The sequence below is a fragment of the Dama dama genome, chromosome X (genome assembly GCF_033118175.1).
Source record: "Dama dama isolate Ldn47 chromosome X, ASM3311817v1, whole genome shotgun sequence".
Lineage (NCBI taxonomy): Eukaryota > Metazoa > Chordata > Mammalia > Artiodactyla > Cervidae > Dama > Dama dama.
This window is the reverse complement of record NC_083714.1, coordinates 11,945,961-11,959,773: the sequence shown is the minus strand read 5'-3', so window position 1 is coordinate 11,959,773 and position 13,813 is coordinate 11,945,961. Positions and strand designations below refer to the sequence as shown.

Genomic DNA, 13,813 nt, shown 5'->3' with positions numbered 1-13,813 from the left:
AACCATACCACCTGGAGATCACCTCTGTTGACATTTTATTGTCAATATATTGTCATGTATATGCTTAATAAAAAACACCTCCTTTTTCTTTATGAGTATCCACATTCATATGTATATATTTCTCTCTCTAGCCATTCATGTGTACCTGTGTGCTCACAGATCTGTGTTCTCAGAAACTTCAATATCTGTGTTAGTAAGGAACCACCCAGCATGGCACAAAGTAATGGTTATCACTCCAGGCTCTCAGAGCTTCTCACATTGTACACATAGCATGAGGTCATCATCACTATACTAACCAGCAGACCAACAAGCATAAAATCAGATAGCTGCATGAAGGCCCACACCTGACCTTCTTGATCACAGTTCTTCAGTTCCCATGTTAAAAGCCTGGAAGTCTTCTCTCTCTCTATCCTTCATTCATCCTTTATATATATATAATTGGTTAATGATTCTCGTCATTTCCTTTCTAGCGATGCCTGTTATGTTCTTCCCTTCCATTTGTGCTGCCACTTTCCTGGGTTAGGCCTTCATCAACTTATACCAAGAATCATTCAATAAGCCTCATAACTTGCTTCCCTGACTTTAGTACCATCCTATTCTGATCTACCCTGCATACTTCTGCTATATTTATCAGTCTTTTCCCATCATAAGAAACTGAACAGAATGCTTTCCTTATGCCTTTCAGATTAAACCCTAAGTCCTTACAATGGCAATCATGATCCTTCCATAATTCTGGTCCACAGTTCTTTCTGTGTTGACTTAGGCCATATATAGAGTAAAGCACCAAATCTGAAGTGTACAACTCAATGATATTTGCATATACATATACCCATGTAACTACCAACCAAGTCACAATATGAAATATTTCCAACACTGCAGAACTGCCATCATCATTCTGAATTCAGAGCCATAGGCCAAAGATTGCTTCTTCTTTGTTTCTCTCCCTAAATTCCCATATCTTCTTGCTTTCATGATCCAAGTTTAAACTGGAATCATTGGAATGAAACTTGGACTTTTGTAAAGTCAACTTGGCCTCGGTCTCACTGAAGTGCCCTGTTTTACCTTTGTCTCTTTGATTTTGACAGCAATCATTTGCTTCCTCTGCTGGATGATTTCTACCAATTCGTCACATTCTTCCATAAGTTTTGCCTCATGCATAGCGGTATTCACCTGCCAAAGAAAGTCCAGAGTGTTACATAGTGATTTCTGTCCTTGTCCCCTGTAGGTTCTCAAAGGTTTGGACTTACAACTAAGCATGCACAACTTCTTCCGTACCTCCCTCATAAGATCCACTCCTAGAAGAAGGGTAGATATGATGATATTAATGATGCAAGGGCATTGAAGCACCACAGACAGGAAGGTCTCTGGCCTCTGGTAGATCATGATGATTAATGGAAGGCTGGGCAGAAGGACAGATGAGATGGGGGCATATTATTCCCACTGTGCAATTCCCTTTAATCTAGCACCCTGTCCTCCTGTTGTTCTTTTGGAAAGAGGGTACGAAGATTTAAGTATATCAGGGAAAGAGGATCCTCTCCATAGGTACAAGAATACTAAGGTTAACCTTACAACAACATATTTCTACCATCCTAACAAAAATGTTTTCAGTTTTCCTTGCTCCTTTCTAATTTTAAAACATATGAACGTTTAGCTCTATCTTCATATTAAGTATATGATTGTGTAGATGTATTTTCACACAGTTGTCATCATGTCTTAATAGATACCTCTTACTTTGGGTTGTCCAGTATCTGAATACCTTTCCTACTTGTGGATACTAACTACATCGAAATATCCTTACTGCAAAGTCAGGGTGGAAGGGTGAAAAAAACAGCCACCATTCTTCATCATCTTCCCACGTACTGCCTTCTCCTTCTGCCCATCTCTACTACTATAGACACTGGATGATACGAAGTCCCTAGCTGGGCTAAAATGAGCACAGAGGATCTTTGAGCTGCCTAAATGTAAAGGGAAAGAAAGGGGAATGAAACTTATGTCTTTTAAGCACTCAATGTATCAAGTACTTTATAGATAAATTATTTCATATAATTATCATAACCACTTTATAATATAGGAGCTATTTTTATTTCCATTTCACAAATGGGAAAACTGAGGCTAAGAGAATTTCAGTGACTTGCTCGAGACTGCCCAGCTGGGACGTGGTGAGAACAGAATTCAAACAAGATGTGTCAAGGGAAACTCCTGGGCTGGCAAGGAGGGCAGATAAGGTTCAGTTTCATTTCAGCAGCAGTCACAGAGGGAAGCACAATCATTCCAAGAGTCTATTCAAGGATCATTCGAGTAGAGCTCTAAAAAGCTGAGACATAGATGATGGATTTCTTGAGCAGCAAAACTGAAGTCGTCAGATGTGCTTCATTAGCAAAGTAGGGCTGCATTTTTACCTGCTAGCCCTCTTTAGAGGGCTGCTTTATGTACTCCAAGCCCAGCAAGATACCTGTCACTAGGCCCCACTGTCTCCTCTCTCACCCTCTAAAGTCCATACTTGTCAATTTTCTATTTCCTACTAAACTGAAATAAAATATACATGCCGAATTTCAACCTTCTTTTGGTTTATTTTCACTTGCCAGAGGGGAAGTGCCACAGTGAGAGCTTCCATTTCTTCTGAATGAACGGTCCCACTCTGGCCATCCTAATGTGTTTTCTCAGACTGCTCACCCCTTCCTAAATTGGATCTTCCTTTCCAAGGCAGATAATATCACCCTCTCAAAGAATTCCCACTCATGTGGGAATCGGAGATTCATCTAGTGCTCCCTGGATCTGTGCAGAGACTATTTGGAGACATAAGACAGTTCCTATTTATAGCTGCTGATGGTATAGTAAACAGTGGTGTGGTGCCTTATTTCTTATATTTCAGTCCTTGGAGTAACCTTGGAGTAACTCACTATATGCCAGGCACCGTCCTGAATAGTTTATATACTAGCTCTCTCAAACATCAAAACAACCCTATGGATCTTTTAATTAAAGTACCAGCAGAAGCTTTCTATGGTAGTGCTTCATCTCTTTAAAAGGATCTATTTAAATGGATGCCATATTATTTGAAAGTGAAAATGAAAGTCACTCAGTCGTGTCCTGAAGTTTGGGGTTTCCCTGGTGGCTCAGTTGGTAAAGAATCCACCTACAGTGTGGGAGGCCTGGGTTTGATACCTGGGTTGGGAAGATCTCCTGGGGAAGGTAACAGCTACCCACTCTAGTATTGTGGCCTGGAGAATTCCATGGACAGAGGAGCCTGGCAGGTTATAGTCCATGGGGTTGCAAAGAGTTGGACACGACTGGGTGACCTTCACTTTCATATTATTTGGGACTATTTTGATTACTTTTAATAAAACCAATTCTAGCTTCACTTGAAAAAAAAACCCTATAAAGGAGGTACCATTAGCCCCATTTTACAGATAAGGAAACCTGAGCACAGAGAAACTGACTTGCTCAAGGCCCCAGCCCTACTAAGTGGCAGAGATGGAATCTGAGCCCAGAGCATCCACCTCTGAGAGTTCATACCTTTAACTATCACACTAAACTGTCTCTCCAGTCTAGTGTAGCAGAATCCTGTCTTCAGCTCCTGACAATCATTACCTTTTCTGGACTATCCATCTTTATTTTGTCATTGCATTCTCTTTAGCGTTTTCAGACTATGTACACCCAGAAGGCCATGTACATCCATGTCCTGTGCCTTTGCTCAAGACTATACTTTCACTTAGAAAGTGATTTCACTATTTATTTGTTGAACAAAGTTCTACTTATCGTCCCAAACCCAGGTCAAAGATTGTCACTTCTGAAACTTTTTCCCACCTGCTTGGATACAACTGATTCCCTATTTATATTCCCATAGCACTTTATATCGGCTTCCCTGGTGGCTCAGCAGTAAAGAATCTGCCTGCAATGCAGGAGAGGCAAGAGACGCAGGTTCAATTCCTAGGTTGGGAAAATCCCTTGGAGGAGGGCACAGCAACCCACTCCAGCATTCTGAAATGCCATGGACAGAGGAGTCTGGTGGCTACAGTCCATAGGGCTGCAAAGAGGCAGACACGACTGAAGCAGCTAAGCATGCATGCACAACACTTTATATATAATTCTATCATATCATTTACTACCTTATAGGAATTTATTCATTTGACTTCCCTGAGCAAACATGAGCTCTGGAGGCCAGGGACCGTGTATTATTTGACTATATCTCCAGCATAGCGACTGGCATATGGTTGGTGTTCAGTAAATATTTGTTGCATTGAATTGAATGGAGAGCAGTATCTTACTGCTTGTCAGACATGTTCACTTAGTTACTCAAGTTACTTAGTTACTCAAGTAACTCAATATGTCTAAAAACAAACTCACCATCTTCCCTCTAAATCCAGCTTCCATCTCTGATTTCCTCTTTCAAGTTAATGCTATCATTATTGTACTTGTTCAGGTTCAGTTACCTAGTTCTTCCTCATTCCCACATAAAATCACAGCAGTCCCGAAGTCCTCCCCTCCCTTCTTTTCAATCTCACTAAAATCCTTCTGGTAATACAATGAGGCTCTGAGCCAAGGAAACAATAAATTGAAGCCCTCATCACCCTTTTTTGAATATTATTATAAAAGCCTCATTAATTCATCTCCCTACCTGCAGAATCTTTACTTTGCTGTCTTTCATAATCCATCCTATCCCCTGAAATCAGGAAAAATCATCACCATCTTTATCACCAACCATCAATCATCTCTTGTGTGCAATGCACTATGCTCAGGACCTGCCCTCAATAAATGTACAATCCAAAAGGGTGATAAGGGCTTCAGTTTTTTGGCTCCTTGGCCAATTTTATGGGAAAAAACCACCTAAACATAAAACGTATCAAGGTAATTTAAGTGAAATGTCAATGAGTGATGTAGGCTATAATGTACAGAAATTGAAGGGAAAGATCAGTCTCAGTGGGGAATTGAAAAAAGATACCTGAATGAAGCAGGACTTGAAAATGGATAGGACTCAGATTTAAAAAGTGAGAATGGGGAAATTTTGAGCCAAGATAATGAGATTGAACCTTACTTTAGTGAGATTGAACCTTATCAAAAAATATAGTATCTTTGAAAATTTTGCAGGGGAAGAAAGAGGGTAAGATGGTGGGAGAATAACTATAATAAAATTTCTTAAGAAGATGAATTAGGGTTAATTTAATTGGGGGTAATAGCAAGCATGGGATTCCCAGGTGGAGCTGTGGTAAAGAATCTGTCTGCCAATGCAAGAGGTGCAAGAGACATGGGTTCAATTCCTGGGTCAGGAATATCCCCTGGAGTAGGAAATGGCAACCCACTCCAGTATTCTTGCCTAGAAAATTCAATGGACAGAGAAGCCTGATGGGTTATAGTCCCTGGCATCGCAAAGAGCTGGACACAACTGAGCACATGCACACATACACACACACACACACACAGCAGCAGCAGCAAGCATGGGGACAATTTAGGAGGCTACTGTGATGTGAACAGGGCCTAGTCAAGGAGGGTAACAGGAACTGAAAGGAAAGGTTAAACACGAGAAGCATCCCTTTGCTTAATAATCTTCAATTAGACAACAAGCTCCTTGAGGAAAGTTTTTATGCCATTTTGTTTTTCCTACTGCAATAGGCACAATGCCTAAACACAACAAACACTTAAGAAACATTTACTGATGGATTTAGAAAAGTGAAAAATCAAAATAGGAATGAAAAACATTTAAAAATATTCTACAGTAAATGCATTTTTTAGAGAAAATGCAGGTTGAAATGAGGGAGTTTGAGTGTGGTTTGGACAGTTACATCAGGCAAGATGAAACAGCGAGATGAAACTAGTAGAGCAGACAGTTAACTGAAGAGGCAAAATCCCAAACTAAAGGTAAAGCAGTGACATTAAAATTTTTCCATGTCAAGAAGCAGCCCAAAAGAGCAGGGTCCTTAAGTGTTTTTGGAACAGGAAATACTCCAGGGAAAATCTGTCTTCATGGTGTAAATAAAACATCTCAAATTGCTTGGAAGGCACTTGAAACCCCTGGTATTTTCCTTGTCTGCAGTTTTCTTTGAAAATACAGTGAGGTATTCCACTTGCTTACTAACCCTCAGATGAAAACAACAGGGGTTACTTTTTTCCAACTGGGGTTACCTTGATAAGCATGATTGGTTGGTTGATTGGTTGGTTCATTGGTCAGTTGGTTGGTGGTTTGTGGAAAACCCCAGATCTTTATTTGAACTTTGTTCTTTGGTTTAGTGTGTTTGACTAAATGGCTTTATGTGTGTGGAAAAATCTATCCCCCCTGAAAATCCAATTAGGGGTATATTTTCACCCTGCTTATTTAACTTATATGCAGAGTACATCTTGAGAAACGCTGGGCTGGATGAAGCACAAGCTGGAATCAAGATTGCCGGGAGAAATATCAATAATCTCAGATACGCAGATGACACCACCCTTATGGCAGAAAGTGAAGAAGAGCCTCTTGATGAAAGTGAAAGAGAAGAGTGAAAAAGTTGGCTTAAAGCTCAACATTCAGAAAACTAAGATCATGGCATCTGGTCCCATCACTTTATGGCAAATAGATGGGGAAACAGTGGAAACAGTGGCTGACTTTACTTTCTTGGGCTCCAAAATCACTGCAGATGATGATTGTAGCCATGAAATTAAAAAACACTTACTCCTTGGAAAGAAAGTTATGACCAACCTAGACAGCATATTAAAAAGCAGAGATGTTACTTTGTCAACAAAGGTCCGTCTGGTCAAGGCTATGGCTTTTCCAGTAGTCCTGTATGGATGTGAGAGTTGGACTATAAAGAAAGCTGAGCACCAAGGAATTGATGCTTTTGAACTGTGGTGTTGGAGAAGACTCTTGAGAGTCCCTTGGACTGCAAGGAGATCCAACCAGTCCATCCTAAAGATCAGTCCTGGGTGTTCATTGGAAGGATTGATGTTGAAGCTGAAACTCTAATACTTTGGCCACCTGATGCGAAGAGCTGACTCATTTGAAAAGACCCTGATGCTGGAAAAGATTGAGGGCAGGAGGAGAAGGGGATGACAGAGGATGAGATGGTTAGATGGCATCACCGACTCAATGGACATGGGTCTGGGTGGACTCCGGGAGTTGGTGATGGACAGGGAGGCCTGGAGTGCTGCGGTTCATGAGGTCGCAGAGTCAGACACGACTGAGCAACTGAACTGAACTGAACTGGCAACCTACTTGTGTAAAGGAAGGGGAGTTTCTGATGTTTTAGACTGAGTCTCAGTGCCAGTCTTATAAGGCCTAAGTATTAGGACACACAGCCCTTCCTGTTAAGCCTCCAGATCTGTTCTGCTCTGTGCTCTCTTTTTTCTTCCCAAAGGCAGCAAGAATTTGACTGGCAAGTTTCTTTCCCATTGCCCACCTCATTCTATTTCCTATAGTTCTTTCCTACCTCTTAGTTGAAAGATTAAACCCAGAGTCAGACGGTGTCTTCCCCAATTTCCACCCTTCCCTGACAGAAACACACAGGTTCTCTGAAGGATTTACAAGGAAATCAATATGTAGGGGTTCACAAAAGCCACAAGTTACCAAGGTTTAAGAGGATGCAAAAAGTTATTTTGGTTAATTGTTTCTGTTACCTATTGAAATGTAAATGGACTAACCTTTTTACCCCTCCCTTCTTTTACAGAGCTTGTTTGAGAGTTTTTTGGGAGAACTCCCACACACTCATTCTTTTGGTCCTTTATCCCTTGGTTTAAAGTTCATCAGCCTTCCCTCCAACTCACCTCCAGAAGAAACTTTTCCACTTACACCCTCTCCCTAGCTCAGTCACATCCATCAGTCCTGCAGAGCACCACAGTGCAGTTCAGGAGGAACTGAGAATTTATGTTCAGGTAGAATAATATGTATGAAGTAGTGGATGAGCCCTCTACCTGCAATGAGCATTTGCAAACTCAAATGCAATTTATTTACACGGTAATAGAACTCCTTGTTGACATCTCCACCTCACTGTACTCTGTTCTAAAAGGTCAATGCCAGCCTCCTTTATTTTCTGAAATCTTCTGCCCAAATAGGTCTTCCCCTTCCACCTCAAAGATTTTGAAATGCCAGCATTAAAGATCACTTGGGGGACTTCCCTGGCGGTCCAGTGGTTAAGAATCCAACTTCCAATGCAGAGGACATGGGTTCAATCCCTAGCTGGGGAACTGAGATCCCACATGTTGTGGGGCAATTAGGCCCACACACCACAACTAGAGAGAAGCCACAACTAGAGAAGCCCACTTGCCGCAGTGAAGATCCCATGTGCCCCAACTAAGACCCAACACAGTCAAATAAATAAATATTTAAAAAATCATTTGGGGAAGTTTTCATTTCAGCACTTACTGAGTGCCTGGGCTTCCCTGGTGGCTCAGATGGTACAGAATCTTTCTGCAATGCAGGAGATCTGGTTCGATTCCTGGGTTGGGAAGATGCCCTGGAGAAGGGAATGGCTACAGTATCCTGGCCTGGAGAATTCCATGGACAGGGGAGCCTGATGGGCTACAGTCTATGGGGTCACAAAGAGTTAGACACGACTGAGTGACTAACACTTTCACTTTCCACTTTTATTGAGTGCCTACATCACACACACGGCACTAGGTGGGTTTCTGAGTGAGACCAAAATGATGAAAAAGACTCAGCTTCCGGCCTTTAAGGCACTTATAGTCTAGTGCAAAATACGACTGTGAATTCAATTAATTACAATTTAATAAATAGCAGAAGAAGAAATATAATAGGATACAAACAAAGCTCTAAGGAGAGCATAGAGAAAGGAAAGTAATTTGGTCTGTGGAAAAGGACAGTCAGGAGATTAGGGAAGGTTTCATGTAGCTGAGCTGGTTTTGAAGGACGAACAAGACATGGGCAGGCAGAAATTAGGTTTAAGGCAAGAGAACTGCAGGCAGAGAGAATAGTATGAATAGCATAAGCAAAAACAGAGGCAGGAAAGCAGAGAACGTGTTTGGGTAAAGCAGATCAGCCTGACAGATGCAAGGGAGGGAAATAAGGCTAGAAATGAAGACTGCAGATGTATTCTAGAAAGCTGCACTGGCATTTGGAGTCTCTGAACATAGCTGGATAAAATGTCAGGATCTTAATGCCATGTTGTTGTTGTTTAGTCACTCAGTCGTGTCCGAGTCTTTGCGACCCTATGGACTGTAGCCCATGAGGAATCCTCTGACCATGGAATTCTCCAGGCAAGGATACTGGAGTGGGTTGCCATTTCCTTCTCCAGGGGATCTTTCCAACCCAGGGATTGAACCCGTGTCTCCTGAATTGGCAGGTAGATTCTTTACTGCTGAGCCACCAGGGAAGCTTGTGTTTAGGCATACATGTTCACATTTCTGGGGTTCACACAAGGGTGAGATCTAGAGAGTTTTATATCTTCAGAGGGGGTTGTAAGAAAGCGCTATGCTTCACAAAAGAAGCAGTAGAGTGGAAAGAACACTGGATGGGGAGTCAGAAGACCCTGTCATTGATCAGTAATATGATGTTGGGTAAGCCCTTCTCTCTAGGCCTCATATTTCCATCTTTAAAGTGAGGGGCTAGGAACTGATGATTTCTTTAGTCTTTTGAAGATCCAACAATTCTGTGGTTCTGAAGAGACAGAAAGGAGGTTTTTGCTTCATTTCACATAGGATTTATAGCTCTATATATAGAATCCCAGGTGCAAGCCTAGATTATACCTCTCCCACTTCTTGCATGTTCTAAACAGCTGCCTTGTGTGGAAAGAGAATATATGGCAGAAAGTAACTAACCCTAAGGCTACCAAGGCTTGGAGGTCTGATCCCTGGGGAGAAAGGATTCTAAAACCAACACAGACATGCAACATGGCACTGGTTCATTCCTAAGGCATGCATATGGAACAAATTGCCCTCTCTCTCTCTCTGTTGCCAAGATTTTTGTTAGTTACTCAGGGTAAAATAAACATGGAATACATGTGTCGATACATGTGTGTACACTGTATAAATGTGACATTACATGCATTTTTATACTATACAATATTTTTTCAAAATCAGGAATGAATTACCCAAAATGTTTGTAACAGTTAATGCTACAGAATGTGATTATCTTAAGAGGCAACTGAGAGGAAAAGAAGTATGTGAGCACGTGCTCTCTCTCTATCACACACACACACACACACCCCCCCCCACACACGCAGACACCTGGTTAAATCATGGACAAGAGCCAGCCTGCTGGAGTGCAAATCCTGGCTGTGTCATTTACTCATTATATGTATGACCTTGGACAAATTATATAACCTCTATTTCTCAGTTTCTTTTGTAAAATGGCAATGATAATAATAGTGCCAACTTCATAGGGTAAGTGGGAGAAGTGGATGAGTTAAAATATATGGAGCAATGAGAACAGTACCCAGCACATCATAAGCACCCACAGCCTGACAGGAAACATGTCTTCAGTTGATGTCCATGTCTGTCAGAAGGCCTTCCACATCCTGGTTCCCTGAGTCCAATATACTAGGATTCTTACACTTCTAGATGCCCTGGCTGCCACCTCCCCATCCACACTACTTTTCTAGCTTCAACACTCCCATCCCCCACCTACCTTTATCCACAACCCCTCACTCACACCTCTGCCAAAAAGTTTAAACTTAGGCACCAAAGGCAGTAGGTTGCTTAACTCTGCTTCAGGAATTATTTTTTTGTCTCTTAAGCTACAGCTACTCCAGTACAGGGGACTCAAAATCCTATTAATAGTTTTACATGTCTCCCAGTCCTGAAGGCAGTGACCCCCTGCCTTCAAGTGAACAGATAAAATCCAATAAAAAGCCCTGCTTTATTTAATTATTTTTATGTAAAGCTGATGGAATCATCTTTGAAATGTTGCCCTGCTTTGTTTTGGAAAACAAAAAACAAGGTAGTGTCATCTTCTTTTTCCTTTTATACATTTGAACCTTCCTGATACAAAGGACTGTGGAGGTGGTGCGTGTGATGCAGTGCTTTAAAAAAGCAGTCCCCAACCTTTTTGGCACCAGGGACTGGTTTTATGGAAGACAATTTTTCCAAGGAACCGGGGGTGGGGGAATGGTTTCGGGATAATCCAAGCCCATTACATTTATTATGCTCTTCATTTCTATTATTATTACATCAGCTTCACCTCAGATCATCAGGCATTAGATCCCAGAGGCTGCTTTAAAGTGTGATCTGGATTAACACCTTAGCTTAGATGCTGCCACAGTAGGTATAACATGTGCATCATAAACATCATGGTTTCTTAATTTTTCCGGCTTTATTGAGATATGATTGACATACAACATTGTGTAAATTTAAGGTATACAATATGATGATTTGATATGCTAACATATCACGATAGAATTATCACAATAAGGTTAGTTAACATGTACTTCACCTCACATTGTTACATGTATGTGTGTATCTCTGTGTGTGTGTGTCTGTGAGAACATCTAAGATGCACTCTGTTAGCAACTTTCAAGTATACATACAGTCTTGTTAAGTATAAACAAAAAATCTTTAAAAAAACCAAACTCATAGAAAGAGACCGTTGCCTTTTCTTGACTGCATTGTTATGACAGTAATAAATTCTTCGCTGCTCAGCAAGGTGAGCGGTTTTCATAACAATTTCTTGATAATCAGTCAGATGTCCAATTTACTTCTCTTTCTCATCTCCTTTGCACAAAAAGTGGCTGCATGTTAAACAAAGCCCTCGGCCTCTTTTCTTTGACATTTTGGAGTCTGAGAAGGTGGGGAAGTGGTCACCTGGGTGATCCTGGGCTAGAATGAGAAGTGAGAAATTTGTTGTATCCTTTCACTTCTTTGAGTACCCTGCCTGCTTTTTCTCTTCACCTTGTTCTCAACTAAGGTGTTAATCAATGATAGTTAAAGGTGTTAGTATGGCATTAAGGGCTTCCTTGGTGGCTCAGCGGTAAAGAATCTGCCTGCAGTGGGGGAGACCTGGGTTTGATCCCTGTGGGGAAGATTCCCCTGGAGAAGGAGATGGCAATCCCCTCCAGTATCCTCACCTGGGAAATCCCATGGACAGAGGAGCCTGGCAGGCTACAGTCCATGGGGTTGCAAAAGAGTCAGACATGACTTAGCAACTAAACAACAACATGTCTAAACACACAAAAATCTTGCATGAATGTTTATAACAGATGTAACTGTAGTAGCAAAAAATGACCAAAATGCTCTTCTTTGGGCACATGGGTAAACAAACTGTGGAATATCAACAATAAAATTTTTTCACTATTGATATACACAACTTGAGTGTGTCTCAGAGGCATTATGATGAGTGACTTAAGCAAATCATAATATGTTGCATACTGTATGATTTTGTTCATATAACATTCTACAAATTACAAAATTATAGTGATGAAGAACAGATCAGTGATTGCTGGGGGGTAATCAGTGATTGCTACAAAGAGGTAGCACAAATGAGGTTTTGGGAGTGATGGAATTATATTGTTTTAACCAAGGTGGTGATTGGGCTTCCCAGGTGGCACAGTGGTAAAGAATCCACCTGCCAATGTAGGAGACATGGGTTCAATCCCTGGATTGGGAAGATCCCCTGGAGAAGGAACTGGCAACCCAGTCCAGAATTCTTGCCTGGGAAATCTCATGGAGCCTGGTGGGCTACAGTCCATGGGGTTGCAAAAGAGCTGGACATGATTGAGCGACTAAACAACAACAACAATGATGGTGATTACATAAATCTATACATGTGATAAAATTCACAGAAATACACATACTCCCCTGGGCCCCAAAAGGTTGAGTATAACTGGTGAAATCTGAATGAGGTCTATAGTTTACTAAGTAGAATATTGTACCAATGACAATTTCCTAATTACGATAGTTAATCTGGTTATGAAAGGTGCTAACACTGAGGAAGAGTAGATGAATGTTATGTTGGAACTCTATTATTTTAGCAATTCTATATGCTAGTAAGGTTATGTTCAAAATCCTTCAAGCTAGACTCCATCAATATGTGAACCGAGAACTTCCAAATGTACAAGCTGGGTTTAAAAAAGGCAGAGGAACCAGAGGTCAAGTTACCAACATTCATTGGGTCATACAGAAAGCAAGGGAATTCCAGAAAAAACATATACTTCTGCTTCATTGACTATGCTAACGCCTTTGACTGTGTGGATCACAACAAACTGGAAAATTCTTAAAGAGATGGGAATACCAGAACTTACCTGTCTCCTGAGAAACCTGTTGCAGGTCAAGACAAGAGTTAGAACTGGATATGAAATAACTGACTGGTTCAAAATTGGGAAAGAAATATGACAAGGCTGTATATTGTCACCTTGCTTATTTAACTTAAATGCAGAGGACATCATGCAAAATACTGGGTTGGATGAAGCACAAGCTGGAATCAAGGTTGTCAGGAGAAATATCAACAACCTCAGATATGCAGATGATACCACCCTTATGGCAGAAAGTGAAAAGGAATTAAAGAGCCTCTTTATGAGGATGAAGGGCTTCCTTGGTGGCTTAACTGGTAAAGAATCCGCCTGTAATATTAGGGAGACCTGGGTTCAGTCCCTGGGTTGGGAAGATCCCCTGGAGAAGGGAAAGGCTACTCACTCCAGTATACTGGCCTGGAGAATTCAAGAGTTGGACATGACTGAGTGACTTTCACTTTCACTTCATGAGGGTGAAAGAGATCATGGCATTTGCTTTCATCACTTCATGGCAAATAGAAGGGGGAAAGTGGAAGCATTGGCAGATTTTATTCTCTTGGGATCTAAAATCATTGCAGACAGTGACTACAGCATTAAATTAAAAGATGCTTGCTCCTTGGAAGAAAAGCTATGACAAGCCTAGACAGCATATTGAAAGATGGAGACAT

The 13,813-nt window shown here is 41.2% G+C and overlaps 1 protein-coding gene across 5 annotated transcripts in view; it reads right to left on the bottom strand.

The window, feature by feature from the left end:
• The window catches only part of MID2 (midline 2), a 111,443-nt gene that overhangs the window by 37,336 nt on the left and 60,294 nt on the right, over positions 1-13,813 (bottom strand). For all 5 annotated transcript variants that reach the window (XM_061135892.1, XM_061135894.1, XM_061135890.1 and 2 more), the window contains exon 4: positions 1,063-1,170. In XM_061135892.1, the coding sequence (XP_060991875.1) occupies positions 1,063-1,170 (108 nt within the window). The remainder of the gene's footprint in view (positions 1-1,062; positions 1,171-13,813) is intronic.